At 37.0% G+C, this 22,345-nt stretch overlaps 1 protein-coding gene across 1 annotated transcript in view; it reads left to right on the top strand.

The window, feature by feature from the left end:
* The first annotated feature begins 385 nt into the window (after positions 1–385).
* tafa5l (TAFA chemokine like family member 5, like) overlaps positions 386–22,345 on the top strand; it is a 40,664-nt gene continuing 18,704 nt past the window's right edge. The window contains exons 1-2 of the mRNA XM_052562697.1: positions 386–1,129; positions 14,505–14,654. Coding sequence (XP_052418657.1) covers positions 1,033–1,129; positions 14,505–14,654 — 247 coding nt within the window. The 5' untranslated portion in view covers positions 386–1,032. The remainder of the gene's footprint in view (positions 1,130–14,504; positions 14,655–22,345) is intronic.

Consider the following 22,345-nt stretch of genomic DNA (forward strand, 5'->3'; position numbering starts at 1 on the left):
CGACGTGTTCTCGAAAGAAAAGCCTTATATGAGCAACTTATATGAGCAGATTTTCGACTTAGACCTCAAGTTATTATCAGTTTACCTGAAGTAGAACAAAACTTACGGGTTTTCTTTTTCTTTTCCCCTAATTCATATTAACCGCAAAACTTAATGTAGGCTACTCATAATTCGGAACATGTAAAAGCCCATAAGGAAACCAAGTTTGAAAAAGCATTTTTTTTTTTTAAGTTTTAGGACCACAAAATGGTCAGGTTTATTTCACTGTCAAAATCTTTTTTTTTTTTTCTTTATTAAAAGAATCCTTAAGAGACGGAATAGTTAAATTCCTTATCTGCATCTCTTCTCCCCACACGTTGAATGTGTGCGTGAGTTTGCGTGTGTGCGCGCGTGCCAGAGGAGGGAGAACTCGGCTCTGAATCCAGCCACGAATCACATAGAATATGCGCGAAACGCTTCACTGCTGTTCTCTGTAACTCCACAGGGCAGGTTCTGTGTGATTTGACACGGACTGGTTTGGGAACCTCGGAGTGACATTGGAGAAGACGCATTTCTGAAGACCAAGAACCGAGCCTCCGTCTCTAGCTCATCTACAGTCAGCATCCGTACATTCTGGACCTGTTACCACTGGACTGGTACTCCGTGTGGATACTTCTCCAGACCGCAGAGGATTTGCGCAATTTCCAACGGACCAAATTATGACTCATTTTACTTTGCTTGCATGAGTTTTCCATCAATTTGCGTTGCTTTGCTTTTTAAATTCAAACACATACTATCCTGTATAGTTAAATATTAACTTGGACAAGCACCCGTTAAATAATGACTTTTTAATGCCCCTCATTGCAAATTAAATATTTGAATGCGTTTTATGAGATGCGTAAAATGGAAAAGACTGCGCGTAAATTCACGTCGGATTAACTCCCTCTTCGCATCCCGCCCGCATTCCCGTGTAAATCTATGGAAGTAGCCGAGTTTGCTTTGAACGTGCTCTAGGCTGGGTGCCGCAAGTGTTTTCTGCGGGACGTAGTGAGGATGCAGTCGGGGATGCGGGCGCTCTGTGCCGGCGGAGGCGCGTCTCTCTGCTGCCTGCTCATGCTGTGGATGATCTACACCCACATCCTGAAAGAAGGCAAGTGTTGAGCATCAGAATACATCACTTTCACTATGGTAACGAGGTCTAAATAACCTCATATCTCTATGCATGGACTCACCTGATTTTGTCCCTATTTTAAAGTTGTTTAAAATGCAGCTGTCAGATTTCTCTGAGCCGAGCTTCTGCACCTTAACACCCAGGAGAGAAACCATACAGTGTAGGACTCCTCTGAAGACAACTCCTCTGAGAGACCCTGGAGAGCTTGTGATATTATTATGGAAATCTATAGCATAATATGAAGGGCATGCTTCACAACCCAGAGGAAAATTGTATTGCTCAGGGGTTGCTCTTTCACAGCTCAGGAGAATTATTGGAGATGTAACTTTGTCTCCTGAAATGTCTTTGGAGAAAAAATATGAATTTGAGATGTGGAACGCAAATGAGAAGAACCTCTGATTGCGGACTGGAGAAATCTGATCACAATTGTTGAGATTTCTCTCAGCTGAGATCTAATTTGTGGTTCTCTTTTCTGTTTGAATGGCTTTTAAAGGCACATTGTGAGTGTCGGTCTAGTTGTATTGTGAAGCTCATGGGTCTTTTAAGTTCTTTTGCTCCTTCTAATGCTGTGAATGATGTGTTCAGGGACCAGTACTTTTGTATGCATGCATTTGCATCAATGCCTACTGAACATGCATTACACAGTGTGTTGTTGCGTGTGTGTGTGAGTCTGTCCAGCATTTCTGTGTGTGTTCTAGAGGTAATGAAGAGGATAGTCATGATTTGAGTCAGGGGTAAGAATATGACTCACATTTGATAAGCTAAGTGCCCTAAAAAGGCACTGGGAGGCATGTCATACGTGGCACAGCGTTTGTGTGCTGATGTGGAAGTTTTGCAGATGGCTGTCATCGGGGGGTGCGATGGGCTTTTGAGTTAAGATGGGATATAATAAGAGATATTACAGACATTAACACTTTATCTCACGTTGGCGTCTTAGCGCGGTAATACTGCAGATTTATGGGCTCCCTGCTGCACAAATCCTCATGTTTAACAGAGACGTTAAGCACAGTGTTAGTAGGCGTGAACTGGTGTCTTGTTTTTGAGGGATCAAACATTCCTTCTAGATCCTCTTAGTTAATGGTTTAGTTTTATTTGGGCTTCATGGCCTCCAGCTCAAACTAAGGAGGGAAGATCCTCCTTAGGGCCTGAAATGTTTTCAACCTGTCCAGCTGCAGAAGCTGATAAATCACTAATCGAATGTCACTGAATGTGTTGTATTTTACAGGGAAGGTGAGGGCATATTTCTGCCATGAAGTCATGTTGTTCATGTATCTATAGATGGATGTATAGAATGCTAAAATGATAGGCCAACAGCATGAATGAACAATAGATAGATAGATAGACAGATAGATAGGTAGATAGGTAGTAATATCTTTATTTGTCCCTTCACAGGACAATTTATACAGCATCAACCTCACAAACAGGCAATTTTTTTTTGTATATAGATAAGATAAAATTTGCACTTTGTTTTTGTTTAATAAAACATTTTACCCTTATGTCATTCTAAGAGTAAATGACTTTATATTTTCTGTTGGGGAAAAAATAGTTTATTTATCGATGAAAAAACAACAACATAAAAAATATACTGTTTGGGGCCCCATTAAGTTTTATTGTAGACAAAAACAGTTGAAGCATTTTTATAGACTATACTCTTCTGTGTTCTGCCAAAGTTTAAGAAAAAAAATATTGTTATTTTATTTATTTGTTTGTTTATTTTTTAAGCACAGTGTTGCTCTCCAGTCCCATTTTCATGTTTCATTTAGTTTATTTACATTAATGCATTTGACATGCTTTTATCCAAAGGGACTTGCATTGAATTATTTTATCACTTTATATATGTAATTTGAATTTATTCATTAATTTATATTTTTCACTTCCATTGCATTACAGACTTTTTAAAACCAGTTCATATTTTTTATTGCATATATTCTTTTTATTGCTTATATATTAATTTTTCCACTGAAGAAAGACATACAAGTTTGAAATGAGTAAATAATGACTGAATATTCAGTTCTGGTCGACAAAACAAAATCCATTAAAGGAACATGATTTCGGTCTATAGCCGGATGAAGCAGCAACTTGCTGTGATTCTACAGAGTGGTGGCCTTTCATTTCAATAACGATATCCGTGACCCTACTGAAGTTGTGGGTGAGATATTGATTGATCAGTGTGTGTCACCATCGGCCTTTGCCGCTGTTTGGCTCCGAGTCATTTACAGATGAAAACATGTGGTTTTGATGAAGCCTTGACCCTTCAAGCACCTTTGGCGTGTGAGGAAAACCCCTCATTGCTCTTGTCCTTTTAAAAGCCTTTTTAAAAGATCCAGCATACACATGCATATTATGATACCGCTTTAATTGTGGTTAGATGCAAGCGATATAGAGATGTGTGTGCGTCTTTGTGCGCCAGTGTTATAGTCGTGATTTAATTATGCCGTCCTCTCAGGCCAGGGCTGTCATCCAGGATCACAACAGAGCTGCTGTGATGACATCACGATAATGCACAGAGCGTTTTCATCACCGATGCTCGGAGTAACGAGAGGGACAGTGACGAGATGAGAGATTTACAAGATTAAAATCAATTGTCAGGAGTCCAATTAAAAATTCTCTCTTCTTCCGCAGTGGAATTCCCCAGAAAGCTCGGTGCAGAAGATTAGTCATTTGTTAAATATCATAAAGAGATTTTAGTTTCATTGAGCACCTCCCACACCGCTGCGCGCATTCAAACTAATGCCTGTGCAAATTTGATCCAGCTGCTTGGTGGTGTGAGATGCAAACAAGCTTCTCTGCATGTGCAAATCTGCAGGCTGTTAGGACACAAGCTCATGTCACTGACCGACGTCTCTCTCTTTATCGTCAAGCACTCCAAATGCTGCACCGCACATCAGAGATACTGCTCGCGCTGGTTAAAGGTGATGTGTGACATTTTTCTGATGTTTAAGCACTTTCTTGTGTCTGGCATAATATGGAGAGACAACTGTAAGCCGCTCATTGGTTGATTTTCAAGGAGTTCTAATAAACCTGGAGAGCTATCCAGAAGTCTCATCCATCTTAATGGCAGTTGCTCGGCTCCTGCATGAGGCCTGAATGCTGCTGCCTTCGCTTGAGTTCCAGAAAGATTTTCTGAGCCAATCACCTGAGCCGTAAATGCCTCTGATCATTGCTTATTAGACAGACAAGAAGAACATAAGTCTGTTTCATGCTGTTGAGAGGCCTGTGAGGAAAAATAGGTCACTGGTGACACTAAGTAGTTTTCACTAACTAGCATTTAAAAAAAATAAATAAATAATTGTAAAGCATTTTTTTTTTACCTTTTATAGGTGTTTTTCGTGTTACATTTTAACATTTGTGTATTTGATATATTTGACACTGAAGATTTATTTTATCATTTATTCATTTTACATTTTATGAATTTATTTTATTAACATTGCAGATGTGTACATTTAAACTTTACAGTCTTTCTCTTCCATGAAAACATGTCAAAAGTCTTGATGAGTCATCCACAACCTTTAACTTATTTTTAGTATCACTGATATACTATTATAGCTTTTGTTAAAGTTTGAATTTATATTTTTATATTTTCTGTTTTCATTTAAAATTTAGTAAAAAAAAAATGTAAATGTGTATTTACTTATTTTTTATTTCAGTTTTCGCTTAAGTTATTAAGTTAAACTAAAATAAAATGAGAACATGTATTTGCAACTACTGGAGATAAAATAAGTTTAAGATTTTTATATATATTTTATTTCAGGTAACAATTTGTTTATGGTTTAAGATTTAGGTAATACAGTAAATAACCCTGTCCTGCACTACACAGATTTTCATCCAATCAGATGCTCTCTAGAATAAGAATGTCTCTCCCTTTGCAATCGATCAGCAAGTATTGAATAATTAATTGTTCATGGATTTTACATAACTAAACATTATCTGCTATTCTGCCATATGTCCCACCTAAACATGTAGTTTCAATAGGAAATGCATCAACACAGAACAGAAAAGCGAACTCGTCTGGCATTTTCATGAGGCCTTTTCTGGAAGTGCTCTCAAGGAAAGGTAATTTGTCTGTTGATTCTTGGCGGGAACATTTCTGACCACCTTTGACAACCACCAGCTGTGATTTAAGATGGCATGATTTGTAGTAGATGTTGTTCTCTGACTGGTATCTAAAACCCCCACTACAGACGAGAATAATTCATATTAGTGAACACGTCTACGGCTGAGAGACAGATGGAGTGTGTTTGGCTTCGGAAATGGATTTACAATGCGGGAGAGTGATGAAATAAAAGGGCTTCTGTGTGCTTTTTAAGAGAGGCCCATTACCTGCAACACGTTCTTGGTCTGTCAGGCCCTTTTGGGGGGGTTCGGTAACAGAGAAATGTGTGGTTCGCTCCGAGTGGCTGTGAATCCTGCCCTGACAGCTCCCCCCACAAAGCGCCGCCATTTGTCATGGCACAGACAGGAAATCAAAGTGCGCTTGGCTGTGGGTGTGCACTCTGGGCCACAGAACAGACAGATGGATGAGCTGTCACCAACATCAGCGCTGCCAGTTTATTTAACAATACATTTGGAAATGTCAGAGTTCCCTCTGTGGACTTTTCGCCCTGCCACCGCAGACACCTTTCGGCTTCCACCGTTGAGCTCAGGTTTCAGTGGGTGGGAAGAGATGATTCTAATTATAATGCAGCTGAAGTTCTCAGCACTTCCTTAGGAAAGAAAGACTTGTTTTTGTGTTTCAACAAAGATCTCAACAGTGCTGCAGAACTATCTATAATTCTATCTATCTATCTGTCCGTCCGTCCGTCTGTCCGTCTGTAATTGTATCTATCTATCTATCTATCTGTCTGTCTGTCTGTCTGTCTGTCTGTCTGTCTGCCTATCTATCTATCCATCTGTCCGTCCGTTCATCCATCTGTCTGTAATTGTATCCATCTATCTATCTATCTATCTATCTATCTATCTATCTATCTATCTATCTATCTATCTATCTATCTATCTATCTATCTATCTATCTATCTATCTATCTATCTATCTGTCTGTCTGTCTGTCTGTCTGTCTGTCTGTCTGTCTGTCTGTCTGTCTGTCCATCCGTCCATCTGTAATTGTATCCATCTGTCTGTCTATCTGTCCATCTATCCATCTATCTATCCGTCTGTCTGTCGGTCCGGTGGTCCGTCTGTCTGTAATTGTATCTGTCTGTCTGTCTGTCTGTCCGTCCGTCCATCCGTCCGTCCGTAATTGTATCCATCTATCCATCTGTCCATCCGTCTGTAATTGTATCCATCTGTCCATCCGTCTGTAATTGTATCCATCTGTCCATCTAACTATCTATCTGTCTGTCTGTCGGTCTGTCTCTGTCTGTCTGTCTGTCTCTCTGTCTGTCTGTCTGTCCATCCGTCCGTCTGTAATTGTATCCATCTGTCCATCTAACTATCTATCTGTCTGTCTGTCGGTCTGTCTCTGTCTGTCTGTCTGTCTCTCTGTCTGTCTGTCTGTCCATCCGTCCGTCTGTAATTGTATCCATCTGTCCATCTATCCATCTATCTATCCGTCTATCTGTCTGTCTGTCGGTCTGTCTCTGTCTGTCTGTCTGTCTCTTTGTCTGTCTGTCTGTCCATCCGTCCGTCTGTAATTGTATCCATCTGTCCATCTATCCATCTATCTATCCGTCTATCTGTCGGTCTGTTGGTCTGTCTGTATGTCTGTGTTTTCAAAATTATCTTTAATTTTTATTTCACAATTGCAGTGATATTATATTCTTATAATATAACTTCAATTCACTTTAATTCTACTTCCTTACATTCAAGATTAAATTGCAGTCCTCCTGTTTGCTTCTTTAATTCAAGTTCAGGAACTCGGTTAACATTTGAACAGACATTCTCGTTGTCATATCTGAAAGGTGCACCACCCTTTAGAAGAAACATCTGATACAAAGTTGATGCTTGATATCCGATAATAGATAACGGAGAACTCCATTAGTTCTCTGGAGCTGTGAGCGATCAACCTCTGAGCAATAAATTTGTCCTCTGGGATTACTTGGATGAACCACAGTGTATGAATCGCTGGTTATTTTTGCACTCTCCCTAAATGCCATTGTCATAATATTGTGTAGGTGGGCACGAAGGATTTGTCATATCCAGAAGCACAATTTGCAAAATGCAATTTCTTCCTCAACAAAGGCCACTAGTTCCCGTTATGCCAGATGTTAATGATGGCCGTGTCATAAATGTAGTGCAGAGAAACCACTTGTGTCTCTGTAGGTAATGAATCTGTGGAAGTGAACGGATGTTTATGCAAAACTCAAATGCTTTTTATGGCAAAATCAATTGTACTGCATTGTGCCACCCATTTTTTAAACATTTTTTGCTGATGGGTGATTATAAATTTAATTAATGTCAAATGCCACACATTTCTAGTTGTGTCCCTGTTCCTCTCTCTCCCTCTTTCTCTCTCAGCTGAATTCTTGAGTGTCTAATATTTGAAGATGAATGATATGATGTTCTGGAGTATTTTAGCTTCACTGCTTTCTCTCTCTTTCTCCCTTGAGAATTTCTGTCTGACTTTACTGTTGTCGGATGTTGTATGAAGTGTGCGACCTTTGTTCCCTGGCTTGTTGCTAACTTGTGTACATTTTTTGTTATAGTCGTCCTCATTCCACTTGAGAATGATACTAAATGACAAAGATGTTTAAACAGGTTCTTAGAGGGTTAGGGTGGGTTAATTAGCTGTTCAGAACACAATGCAGAGGTTATGGCCACTTCTATTGCTGAACATAACTGTTAACAGCAAAGACGAACTCTAAAGAGGGGCAGTTTTTCATCTGCGGCTCAAGCTGCGCCTCTTTCCACTCGTACAGTAACAAAGGATTAGCTTTACTGTCTGTGGACTGAAGAGATGTATTTGAGTAAATCTCACGATACCTGTCAAGTACGCCGTTTTCCACCGCAAAGAAATTGTGAAAATACTCACATTTACTCTCTTTCATGTCATGTGTGGAGCATCAAAGGAGATGTCTAACACTGTGTGAACCACTGTCTTCCTTGTAATAAAAGTGGACTGGGATCAGTGTCTAAATAGGATGGGGAAAAGAACCATAAAACATCATGAAAGTAGTCCAGGATAATTGTGCACTACATTCTGTGTCTTCTGATAATGTACTGTAAAGTACAATAGCTTAATACATGTAGTTGATTTATTTTAGTCTTATGATAATAGAACACATTTTAATTTATAATTTTATTATATTTTTATTATTTTAATCTTAAGATAATTTGTTTTAAAAAATATTGTTTTATTGTATTTTTTAATTTATTGTATTATGTATTATTTTAATCTTGATATAATATAACACATTTTTTTATATATATATATATATATATATATATATATAGAACAGATTTTGCCCTAAATTCTCATTGCTTCTTTTTACTTGCTATTACTGATAAATGTATTCAAATTACTGTAACAGTAAAATAAAATTAGAAAATAAAATTGAATAGTAAAATTAAAATAGTACGGAGCCCCCCACATGACATGCAACAAAAAAAAAAATAGTAGGCTAAATCGTGTGCACGATTTATTAATTCATTCGCTCACTGTACTAAAACGTGCATACAATTACTATTGTGTTCCCTTGATTTACTATTTCGTTCACTCGATTTATAAATTGTGTGCACGATTTGCTATCGTTCCCTCGATTTGCTAGATCGTGTGCACCAAACTCAGCTCTGAATTAGTAAATCGTGCACACAATTTATTTATTTTGTCTTTAATGTCGATTGGGGCTCCGTAAAATAGGTATTATTTAAATGGCAATGGTTTTATACTTTATTGTAGTAGTTGTTGTACTGCCTCTATTCTGGTTTTAATATACAATACTGTATTACAGTATTTTTTACTGTAACAGTGACAACATGAAAAAATTACAAAATAAAAAAATACTGTTTAGCATTACAGTAATGAGAATTATTAATAAAATGTGCTTAATTATAAAACAATTGTAATGCTAAAAATCTTATTAAATGTTATCTTGATACAAATTTCTTTATACTTCTTTTTTTTTTACTTCATGTTTGGACATGTTTTTAACTGGTTTCAATTCGATTCGTCCATTCACTCCCATCAGTGTTAAACTTTTAGCTCTCCCGCCGGTTCAAGTGATGAAACCCAGGGAGAGTGAAATGTGTTTTGTCTAACCCTTATCTGTTGTTGCAAACTCCAGAAAGAAACCGGTGTCATCTTCCTGTCAGCTGTCCTGTGGTGCGGTGTTTGGAGAGAAGGTGGTGTTTTGAACTGCACTAGCTTTAAACCTCATGTTCCCTTGCAGTTGTACCTACATCTTTCGACTGAAAATGACACTGCAGACCTGAATCTAGTTCCTGTGAGAGAGGAAGTAGAGTCTGCAGAAGAGCAGAGCTGAGTTTGGTGACCCGGTCTCTGCTCCAGCAGGGTGTCTATGTGCTGCTCTGTGTCCAGGTGCATGTAGATCCTTATCATTTGATTCGGTCTGTCGTGTCTGGACTAAACAGGCAGAAAAACCTCCTGTCATATCAATTAACTTAACAACCGGTGATGGAATGGCTGTCAAGCTTTTGGCACATCAAACCCTCTGACTCTATCTCTTTCTCTCTCCCTCTTTCCATCCTGTTTTCCAAGGCTTATCTCCATCCGTCCCCATTCATCCTCTGGCTGTTAAACATGGACAGAATGCTGGTATTTCTTGCCATTGATGTGCCTGGCCAGCAGCACACAGCTGTTTCTCTCTTCTCTCTCTCTGTGTGTGTGTGTGTGTGTGTGTGCACCATTTGCGGCTGTTTCTTTAATTATGGGAACTCTTATGTCCCAGGGGTTGATTTTTTTTTTTTTTTTTAACTAATTAAAATATATTACATTCAAAAAAAAATTCCTCTTTTGGAAAGTTTTTAATATGTCTTCACTATTTTATTTTTGTATAACTGTTTAATGTTTGTATCAGACCAAGACTTTCAATCTTAAAACTTAAATATAAATGATTACCTTTTTAAAATGATGATAATCTAAACCTAATATAAAACCTAAAGAGTCAAATAAACAAAATATGTACACACTAAACACAGTTTTAATTTATTTCATACTCTCTTGGAAAGTGTATAACATCCCTTTGCCATTTGCATTCATTCATTCATTTCTTAAAAGGTTTTTGTGTATTTTTTGTTTTGTTTTGACAAATATATATATTTTTATTTTAAACATTTGTCCCGAACCAAGATTTTCAATCTTAATTGGCATATATAAATAAATAAAAAGTACAATTTTAAAATTATGTAATCTAAACAAAGTCAAGTAATTAAGTGTATTTTGTTTTGTTTTTATTTTCTGCATTTTGACATTATAAGTGAACATATTTTGTACTCATTTCTCATTACTTCCCTCGTGCTTCCATTTTGACACAAATACGATGTAAATGTACTGTATGTATTTGTTTGTGTGTGTGTATATGTACAGTATGTGTATGTGTGTGTGTGTATATATATATATATATCTTATATATGTTAGCAGACAAAATCAAATTAACTCATGCAAGTGTGTAAAGTGTAAATGTATTTTTTGACAGAAACAGAAGTGCGGTAGTTGAAGAAACATCTTGGAATGAAATGAAACAATAAAAGAGGGGCAAACAGAGAAGCATCAGAGGACTGAAGGAGGGGTTAATTCTCTTATCTAAATTCTGAGCTGTGGAGGATTAATGTGGGCCGTTATGGAAAGAGGTTGTGGCTCTATTTTGGAGGAGGCTGATCAGAGCGAGAGAGGGAGCGAGACGGAGAGAGGTGACCTTCAGCATTCTCCATAGTCTTTACAATAATGATGTCTGCTGGGATTCCTCATCTCCACTCAACAAGATGCCCCCATCGCCGTCAAGGTTAAAACAATTTCAGTAGACTTTGCATCTGACACGTGCGGCCTGAAATTGCGTGTAAGTTTTGCTCTTGGTTCGTGATTTTTCGTATTGTGTTTTTGCAAGAAGAAACTTAGATGTATGTGCCAAGTGAGATTTTGAAGTGAGAATGGCATGAACGTTAGTTCATTAATGCAGACACTAATTAGGAATTCTACAAATATAGATATATGTACCAGTTGTTGTTGTTTTTTAAAATCAAGCTTTTTTTACTGTTGGAACTGGGTTGACTGTCTGTCCACTGCACATCGTATTCAATTCCTCTGGTTTCTTCCTGAAAGGCACGTGTCTTCTTGGGTTCACTGACTTTAACCTGTGGTTTTGAAATAGTAATTGTCCAGGCCGGTGGACTGTGAAAGCCTTTGGTCGTCCTGTTGGGAGTCCGAGCTTTGCGTTCGACACGTCCGTCTTAATCAGCTCAGCCTGTGCTGACTGTTGACCAAGCAGTAGCGGTCATCAGCTCCACACTGCTGTCTTTGCATTTCAATGGGTCCAGTGCTAATGCAACGGGAGAGTGGATGTGCTGTTTTTTGCAAGTGTAAAATATGATGAATAGCAATAAGCCGTTCAGCCTTGCAATCAGCAGCAGCTTAAAGCTGGAATCAAGGCTGAACAAACTGAGAATATGGTGCCTGAATAGACTCTTTTTGGACTGTCTTCCATCAAGCATTGATTAAAGTTGCAGTGTTGCTGCATTTTGGAGACGATAGTTAGGCTTTTTGCTTTTTTAGGGTATTTTTTGGAAGGTGCGATCCGATTGGCTCTCCGTCCGGGCTGATCAGAGTGAATTATTGTGCCCTTGAGATGAGCTTCCTGTGAAAGGGAATCTTAAAGCACGAGTCGGCGGTGATTCATCACTGTTCCTGAGTTCTATTACACATATAAAAATCCCCTTTCATCACATCTCTGTTGGCCCTTCAACGGTATCACACAAGATTAATTAATATTGTAAATCTGCTTTTATTGCCATTTTAAACAGGCGGATTCATAGAGTTGTACCCGACCCCTTTTCTTTTTTGATCAAACACAAAGAAAGAGCGAAGACAGGAAGTGAAAGAACGAAGAAGACTTTTCTCAGTGACATGAATTATGATTATGGTTATGCATGAGTCAGCTAATGTCTAGCCAGACTTTTTGCACTTTTCGTTCTTTTTATACGAAGCTTGTTTGTCACTGTGGTCACTTGAATAAAAGTTGTGAGCTTTGCCTGCAAACTAAAAGTGTCAAAAATTCTCACCCAGGCATTTATGGCTGTCAGAGCAACCATTGAGGGGAAGTGGTCTCGAAGGACATAAAAGAAAGAGATTTTGCTTTGTAAAAGGCTTGAACATCAATGAACACCTTTAGAGAAGCAAAAAGCTTCCATTTAAGTGACGCCTTAAATTATCTCGGGTATCTGTCTTCTTCTAAAGACAAATTAGTTGGAACTCTCCATGATGCTCGATGCTAGCTTGCCTATTTTAGTTCATTTCGGATGTCTGGATATGTTTGGAAAGATCCAGTACACAAGTTAAACTATTTTCATAGTATCAACTTGGAGAAAATGTGATTTTATGTTAGGATGCAGAGCTGCTGGACTAGATATCTATTTTAAAAGAACCCAAAAATGAAAATGTTGTTCCCAATCCATATGACTTTCTGTCAACCTGATTGTACAGGTTGTTCTTTTCCATGCAATTACAATGAATGATGACTGGGGCTTTCAAACTTCAAAAAGGACCAAAAAGCACTATAAAAGTTGTCCAAATGTGGCCTTCTGATATATGACAGCTTTGTGTAATGCACAGTCCAAAATTGAAGTTGTATTTCACTGTTAAACTTGTGGTAATGAATCACTGAGTCAGTGTGCTGAACTAGAGATCCAAATCAGCTGTTGATTCAAATAACCACTTTCAAAACACTTTCATGGTGTAATGTGAAGTGTGACGGCCCCAGTTCTCATTCACTTTCATTGTACTGTTACATGATTTTCATACTACAGGCAATGGGAAAATTAGATTTTATGCTGGTATTCAGAGCAGTTGAACTAGATATCTATTTTTTAAAGAACATTTCAACCAATGAATGAAAATGCTGTCTCCAATCCAGATGATTTTCTATCTTATAACTGATTGTACAGGTTGTTCTTTTCAATGCAATTACAATAAATGATGACTGGGGCTTTCAAACTTCTAAACTGACCAAAAGGCACAGTAAAAGTGATCTAAAAGTGGCTTTCTGATAGCTTTGTATAATGCACAGTTAAAACAGAAGTTGTTTTTCACTGTTAAATTTAGGGTTACCTCTGAGACTGAATCATTGAGTCAGTGAGTTGAACTAGAGATCCAATTCAGTCTGATTCATGAATTAATCATTTAGACCAGTTTTGTGAGCTTGATTAGCCTATTCTTTTAAAAGAATCCAAAGAATAATTTGTTCACCAAGTTCCTACTGCAGAACTAATGTATGGCTTTAGAAGACTTGGAATATAGTTGTTGACTCAAATGAACCACTTTTATAATGCACAAGTCAAATAATGCACAATTGTGACTGGCTCCAGTTTTCATTTACTTTTGTTATGAATGTTACATGATTTTCATAACATAGGCAATGAGAAAACTTATGCTGGTATGTTGGATTTTATGCTAGTATTCAGAGCTGTTAAGCTAGATATCTATTTTAAAAGAATATTTCACCCCAAAAATGAAAATTGTGTTTCCAATTTTTTTTTTTTTTTTTTTTTTTTTAGTTTTTTTTTTATTTAAAAGGGCTATTACAAAGAATGATGAGTGGGGCTTGTAAATAATAATAAAATAAAACTATAAAAGTGGGCTTGTATGATAATTTTGAGTAATGTAAACTGAGTTTTTTCAGTGTTAAACTTCGAGTAGCCTCTGAGACTGAATCAGTAAGGAATCATTCGTTCATGTTTTGTAAACTCAAAGAAACATTCATAATATATTCCTCATGAAAAGCTATTGTATGGCTTCAGAAGACTGAGTACAGTTGTTGAATCAAATGAACCAATTTTATAGTGCATGCATCAAAAGAACCACTTTTATGATGCCATTTTGGAGCTTGACAGCCATAGTTCTCATTCACTTTCATTGTATTGATTTACAAATTACCTTTGTGTTTCGCACAAAAAAAGGAAGTTAAACAGGTTTGAAATGGCATGAGATTGAATAAACAACAGCAGTGTTCAATTTTGGGTGAACCGTTCTTTTAAATGTTCTATTTCACCGAAAGCCATCTATGTTTATTTCCCTCCATGATTGCTTTGGCAATGACTCTCAGACTGCTACATAACAATGCACTCAAAGATAGGCTCGTTTTAAGAGATATTAAACCTTCATGTTGAAGTTTATATAACAAGATTTTACTACTGGTATCTTTATGTCATGCTTTCTGAAATGTATGTATGTGTGTGTGTGTCCTCCACAGGTCAGTTGGCTGTAGGCACATGTGAGATAGTGATGTTGAATAGAGACAGCAGTCAACCCAAGCGCACTATCGCCAGGCAGACAGCCCGCTGTGCCTGCCGGAGAGGACAGATCGCTGGCACCACACGGGCCCGACCAGCATGCGTGGACGGTGAGATGCATCCCACACACTCGCATATTCTCACATTGTGTGGATGTGCACACACATATATCCGTTCACAGCATGCAACAAGCCACGTCATGTCATTCGACTTCTCTGTTGAATTTGCATTTTAAAAAATATATATATTTTTTTGTCTCATGTCAAAATCCTGTATCACACAATATAACACAATAGTCAGACTTGCTGCATGTAAAGAAATGTTCCTCTGTGCAGTGTGTGCTGTGTCAAAGTCGAGGACAGATGATGATCGGTGAAAAGGGAATGAAAAAAAAAATGTAATCTTTGGATTGTGTCTGTCACTGCGGTTTAGGGGGAATATTTGAGCCTGTCTGTTCTGCCGAGCGCCGGATGTGGCACAGTATCTCAAGGGCTTTCAGCCTTTCTTAGGTTGTAAACCTGAATATGATGGTAGTCATTGTTTCTGTAGCAAATAAACCCAAATCTCCTGACAGCTGGGGTCGTGTAATACAGTTTTTTCAGCGCGATGGTGTTTTTTGGTAAATGCTATACAGCGTGAGCTCTTCAACGACACATTAGTAGCACTTTGTAACGGCAAGACCAGAGTAATTAACCAAGAGAGTGCCATAATTGCAGCTGTGGGAAATTGATTTTTATTGGCTTTCTCTGCTGCCTTCATGCTCCATTAGTAGTGGATCCATTAAAGAAGGACCTGTTGCGTGAACACGCACACATGATGTAAAATTACAGGCTACCTCATGACTGCTGTACAGAGACGATTAAAGTTTCAAAGAATGTAGAAATTAGATTAAAGATCCATCCATCAACCCGTCAGCATTTAGTATACAGTATATACTTATTGCTGCTTCTCATCCGGTCCTCATATCCACTGCATTATAGAGCTCAACAGAAGGATTTAGAAATGTAAAATGCCAAAATTTCCATGATCAAATTGATTTTTAGGGTAAATGTATGAATATTTCATGGAACAACTGCCATAAGCTCTGAGGTTAAGCATCAGGATATGCTTCTGCACAATCCATAAGTAATTTCTACTTCATTTACATTTATATTTAAATAATGAAATAAAAAATATATACTGTATACATTTATGTGCACACACACATACATACATTACGTTTTTTTATTTTTATTTGGATTAATAATTAATGCTTCCCATTGTTGTATGGTTTGTTATCATATCATATCAGTGTGGCCGAGATACAAGTATTTGAAAATCTGTAATCTGAGGGTACAAATAAATCGAAATACTGAGAAAATCACCTTTAAATTTGTCCAAATGAAGTCCTTAGCACTGCATATTACTAATCAAAAATTAAGTTTTGATATATTTACGGTAGGAAAGTTACAAAATATCTTCATGGAACATGAACTTTACTTAAAATCCTAATGACTTTTGGCATACAAGAAAAATATATAATTTTGCTCCGTACAATGTATTGTTGACTATTGCTACAAATATACCTCAGGGACTTAAGACTGGTTTTCTGTTCTAGGGTCACATAAATACAATGCTGTGATTTTATTTAACTTATTTTATTTATTGTATGTATTGGTATGATTTTGGTAAGATTTTTAATGTTTTTGAAAGTCTCTTATGCTCAACAAGGCTGCATTTATTTATCTATCACAAATACAGTAAAACAGTAATATGGAATATTACAAAACTTTTAAAAGAGCAAGATTTGTTATTTATTTATTTAGATGTTGGTGGTGCTTTAATTTGGGACTTTACCACTTTTCGTTTTGAACATTCTACGCTTCAAGCTAAAATTATCCAAATTTAAAAAATGCTTCAGGGCTCCCAGTTAAGACTAGTTGCCAGAGCAGTCAATGTGTCTTTAGGCAGCCCACCAATATTTATAGTTTTGCACATCGCTAAATTGTTACTGAATGCATTTTTGTTTTTTAAAGACAGTGGCTATTGTAAATAGTGATTGAGGCTATTTACAAGTGCACTGTAGATAGCGATAGATTCTATTTACATGGTGTTAAAATAGCAGGATTTTCTGCTATTTATACTTCTTATTAAAAATAGTGGAAAATATATGCACCTCAGTATTATAGTACTTTATAAAACAGAGTGTTAATTATAATTTTAATTCAAATTATTAAATTGATGCCACCTTATTAGTACAAAGCCCTCCCTACACCTAGCCTAACCCTACCCAATTTTATTTTCAGCTTTTTGATTATTTCCTTCATTTTTATTGAAAATAAATGCAAGAATGGAAATGTATTTCCTGAACTCACAGCAATGAGAAACTGTGTGCTCTCTGTTGAGCTCTGTTCGGTCAGATGGCAGTCTGCAGGTGAGGCTGTGTCTGGCAGATGAGTCCGGGGGGCAGATGGTCAAGGGTCCAGGGGGAGAGAGGGAGGCTATGTGCGGGTCAGGTCCCTGCAGACGTCTGAATCAGTGTAGGTGTGCTGGACGGAGCCGGCTCAGGTGTTGCATGCACACAGAGATGATGAAGAACAGAGGTACCATGGGAAACGATGTGTGTGTGTGGGTGTGATTCATTCTATTAGAAGCTGGACTTGTTCTCTCTTTACAAATGCACTGGTCAGTGGGTGGTATCTTTTTTTACATGCAGGGAGGAACAGGAAATGATCATGTTTTGTGGGCTGCTGCATGCGTGTTTATATTGATTCTTGTTCCGCTGCTTTTGTGCATGTTTCTGGGGTTATTTTGCATATGTCTGCCCCATATACAGTGACCCTGAAAGAGAAAGTATTCTTGTTCTATCTATTTGCAAGCAGTTAATGATCAGTGAGTTTGGAGCGGAGGCACACGGCTCCCCAGGAGGCCATGTGTTCACTGTCTGCCTCTACAGCGGAGAGTGCGGCTCAGGAGCCTCATCAGGCTTCACATGAAACAAATAGGGTACGAAAATATCTGCTTAACTCTGTGTGCGCTGTAATCTGCCGGTCTCTGCTCTCTGTGTGGCCTAGTTACAGCACTTCAGCCGTACCCAATGAGACGTGTTTATTTGCATCTCACATGCATTAATGATAATTAAGGCTATATTCTTGTTTTACATTAAAGGCTTGTTTTTAGATCAGGCCTTTAAAGGCGGCGGTGGATCAGCACCTTCTTGGTTTTGTTGAAATAAGGTATTTTAGGAAGAGACGAAAAGGGAAGCGGTTGGAAATTACTGAGAGGAGCCGGCTTTGAATATACTGAATGTGTAGAATCTGTTCTAGTTCAAAGCAAACAGTAGTGGTAATATGAGTACAGATGGTATGGGTAGCAGTTCAAGTTGGTATTAGCCTGAGTGTGTCAGTTTTAGTGCTAATCTTGAATGGATTTAGTTTTTTCTTCCAAAAACACCAAAACTGAAATTAAAGTTTTTATTTACCAAGAAACTAAAACTGGAAATTGATTTTATTTAGTAGTCAATTAATTACTCTAATGTATTTAATAATTAACAGTTGTGTATTAACATTTAAAATGGACCTAAATTACACAATGACATGATTATGTTTCTGCTCCAACTCATTGTTAAAATATAAACATTTAAACAGTGGCTGTAATAAAAAAAAAATTCATGACAAATGAACGTATATTAAGTTAAGTATGTAAAAATATAATGACTATATATAATATAATGCATATATTTTAAAAGCTTCTCTTTTATTAATTTTTTTTTTCTAGTTGACTAATAAACTATATGAACATTGGATGACTTTTCAGAGGTAAATTTAACATTATGTGGCATTGTTTACAAGATATAATTTGAGGTTTCATTCAACATTTTTGGAATATTTTCGGCTGCTGAAATTTCTCATCACTAAGTAATAATAAAAAATCAGTACTACTAATAAAGTCAGGACTAGAACTAGAATACGCACTAGTGCAGATAGCCATAGTATGAGTAGTAGTAATCCGTTACTAGTGTGAGTAACATAGTATTAGTATTAGTATACTGTATGTATACTTATTGAAAGTCAGTTCCAGGCTACTTTGGGTACTAGTTCCGAGTATCAGTATTATGAATACTAGTTAAAAGTTATTACTCTGGCTCGTAGGTGTACTACTACAAGGTTCTACTTCTAGTGTTAGTATGAGTTTTAGTTCAAAGTCAGAACCAGTAATGTGAGGACTAGTACAAATCAGGGCTAGTACTAGAATAAGCATAGGACTACTGCACAGCTAGATCTAGCCTTAGTATGATTTCTAGTTTCAATTCAGAACTTGCAATGCGTAAATCCAGTAATAATGTGTTTACTAGTTCATGCTCGTATGAGAGGTAAAATTCAGGGCTGGTGCTAGAAAATGTGATGTTTGCAAAAGCAAGTACAAGTTAAAAGTCTAGACTAGTAGTAAAAGTAGGATTAGTGCATAGCCAGACTAATGGTAGATCTTGCAATGTGTAAGTCCAGTACTAGTTCAAAGTCTTAGTGTTCGAATCAAAGATGAAAAAACAGTATCGTTTAAATACAATAGTTGTAGTATGAGTACTAGTTTAAAGTCTTAATATTATAGCTAAATTGAGATTATTGAAATGTTAAAGTCATTCTATAGTATGCTTTCTAGCTCAGATCAGAACTATATGAGCTAGTAAGCTCCTTATCCGTATACAGTTCTATGAAACTGGTTTAAAGTTCATTTGAAGTCAGTACTAATAATAGTATGAGTAGTAGGGGTGCACAATATATCGGCCGAAGCCGGTTATCTAATCAGCGATAAATTTCATCAGGTGCGTGATTTCACATAGAGCAGCTGTTACTACATGGAACCATTGTTTACTGACTAACTGCGCAAAACCACGTCCATTATCAGCTTGGATTTGTGCAGCTTGTCCGTTAACAACGGCTATAGTTCAAAGTTTTACCTTGTTACATGGATCTGGTACAATAGCAGCAAGGTGTTTTTTATTTGACATTTTTCAAATGTTGTGTCAAGATTTAATGCCTAGTGTTCAGGTGGTCTGTGTGCTCTCAGTAGATATTTCTCACAGATGTTAAAACTAGTTCACACACCGCAGTACTTCTCTTAACTAGATTCCAACTGGAATGTGTAATCACAACCGTTACCTCAATATAGCCATTCCTCAGCATGAAACATCGCAGCTCAGACACCCTGAACGACTGCGCGCTAAATACCTCGCTGAAGCATTCCAGCTTCATTTAAGCTCATTGATTTTCTTTAGCACTCTTTGTTTTCTTTCTTCATGGCCCAGTTGTATTTGTGCTTTTGAATACTGTCCCTCTGAGGGAGGCTTGTTTATGTGATGTGGGATGGATTTGATTGTTTTAGGCCCCCTGGGGACGAGAGGACTTGGATGAGATCTGTAAAGCTGGCTCGGCCGTCCACAGCTTTTGCTCCGCGTCGTTTTAAAGGCATAATTCTTTATTTCAGCCGTGCAACTTTACTTTGATAAATTTAGGGATGGAGCTTTGATAACGTTATCATACGCAATATTCATAAGGACTGCCATGAAAGACCTGCTGTGTTTCAGATCAAGAAAATGGTTGTAAACATATCTTAAGCGTCTGGTGGCAGGAAATTTCGAAAAGGAAGCCGAGCCTTTGTGCGCAGAAAATTGCATGGACTGAGTAATCAAGGAACTGAGGCCTCACAGGGATGCTGTATTAATGAAATTGAGGATTTTGTAGAATTTAAGGATAATCTAAATCCTGGAAATGTATTCTGTGCACATCCATGTTCAGTTATGTTTGGTTCAAAGGAGTAGTCCATGCAAAAATGAAGATTTACTGGAAATGTATTCAGCCTCAGGCCACCCAAGATGTAGATGAGTTTTTTATAAGAACCGATTTGGAGAAATGTAGCATTACATCACTGCTCACTGATGGATCCTTTGCAGTGAATGGGTGCCTTCAGAATGTGAGTCCAAGCAACTGATAAAAACATCCCAGTAATCCACATTACTTCATCCAATCAAGTAATGTCTTGTGAAGTCAAAAGCTGTATGTTTGTAAGAAAAACAAATGTTTTCACAACAAACCATTTTTCTACTTAAAATATTGCTTTTTGCTGTGAATAGGTAAGCTTGTCTGAATCAGGAGAGAAATATGCAAAGATTTACAAGCAAAAACCGATTTTGATACAGAGCAACAAAAGATGGACTTTTTCACTAGAGGAAGAGTTATTATGGAATATGGAAGCATATTTTGACCAGAAGCAAGAGTAAAGTTAAAAATATCTTAATGATGGATTTGTTTCTCACAAACTTTTCTCTTCACGAGATGTTAATTGATGGATTGGAGTGGTGTGGATTACTTACTGTGATGTTTTTATCAGCTGTTTGTACTCTCATTCTGATGGCACCCATTCACTGCAGAGGATCCATTGGTGAGCAAGTGATGTGATGCTAAATTTTTCCAAATCTTTTCTGATAAAGAAACAAACTCTCCTACATCTGGGATGGCCTGAGGTTGAGTACATTTTGACCCTCTTTTCTTTTCGTCTTTTCTTTTTTTTCTTTTTTTTGAATGTATTAACTCTTCCTTTAGTTGAGGTTCTGATAACATTCCTTTGGAGATATGAAAATAGAAACAAAATGAGAAATATTTGAGTTCATATTGATCTCTAGGTGTTTGTGAGATAACAAGTGAATATTTTTTTCAGTAGAAACATTTGAGAAGCACAAATCTGGTCTCCATTTGATCTCATTGCTGGCTCGGAGAAACAACTGAGTTATTCAAGGGCTTTCATTTGTTATTTTTTCTTTCCTGGTGTGCAGACGAAAAGCAACCACTGATTGTCTGATGCGCCACATCATCTTTGACCTGTTTTGTTCTCATCACCCTCTGAATGCTGGTTGATCTGCATTTGAAGCACAGGAACAGCAGGGGTTTATGGAATTTTACATGGATCTACAGAGCAAACAAGAGAACTGAAAGCGAGAGCCTCAGTGCATACACATGTCTGATGTAGCTCTCTTTGAGTTGTTTGATGGTTTCGGTTCTACGACGTGAAGATAATGAAGTGTGCAGTGAATCAAGGCCTGCAGGCTGCTTACTGAAACATGCATGACTTTGCCATAATCTCAAATCCACTTTCATACACAAATCCATATTTTATGTGGAATATAAAGGTTGGGTGTTGTTTTTTGTGATGCCTGTTGGATCTCAAAGGTTTGTTTTAACAAAAATCGTATATAAAAATCCATTAAAATAAATATAAAATGACAGCCGTTATATACAAATTATCATTTTGCATCTAATCCTCTTATTTTTACCCATTTTTGTTAAAGAATATATAAATAACGCATTAGAGAATATCTAAACAAACATAAAGCACATTTAAATTTTTAAATGACTTCCTTTTTTTTATGAAAAATATTTATTATAATTAAACATTTATTGCCTTTGGCCCAAATGGTTATGTAAATGATCAGAAATTGTCACAACTATTTTTAGCATCTAAGACTTTGTGACATTGCATATACCTAAACAAACATAAAAAATGACTATTTCATTTAAAAAAAAAAAAAAAATTAAATGCAAAATTTAAAATTGAAGAACCAGTTTTTGTTTTTGCATTAAAGCATGTTATGCAGGTTTAAAAGGTTATTTAAATTTACCCTAAAATATTTTTAAATATGTAATAAAAATGTAATTGTCTCTTGCATTATCAAGAATATCTAAAGAAGGCATATTTTCCTTTTTTCCTCAAATTCGAGTATTTTTGAATAACCAATTATGGCCTTATAGTCTTGAAATGGTTATGTAAA

This window comes from Carassius gibelio, chromosome B8 (assembly GCF_023724105.1).
Source record: "Carassius gibelio isolate Cgi1373 ecotype wild population from Czech Republic chromosome B8, carGib1.2-hapl.c, whole genome shotgun sequence".
NCBI classification, from domain to species: Eukaryota; Metazoa; Chordata; class Actinopteri; order Cypriniformes; family Cyprinidae; genus Carassius; species Carassius gibelio.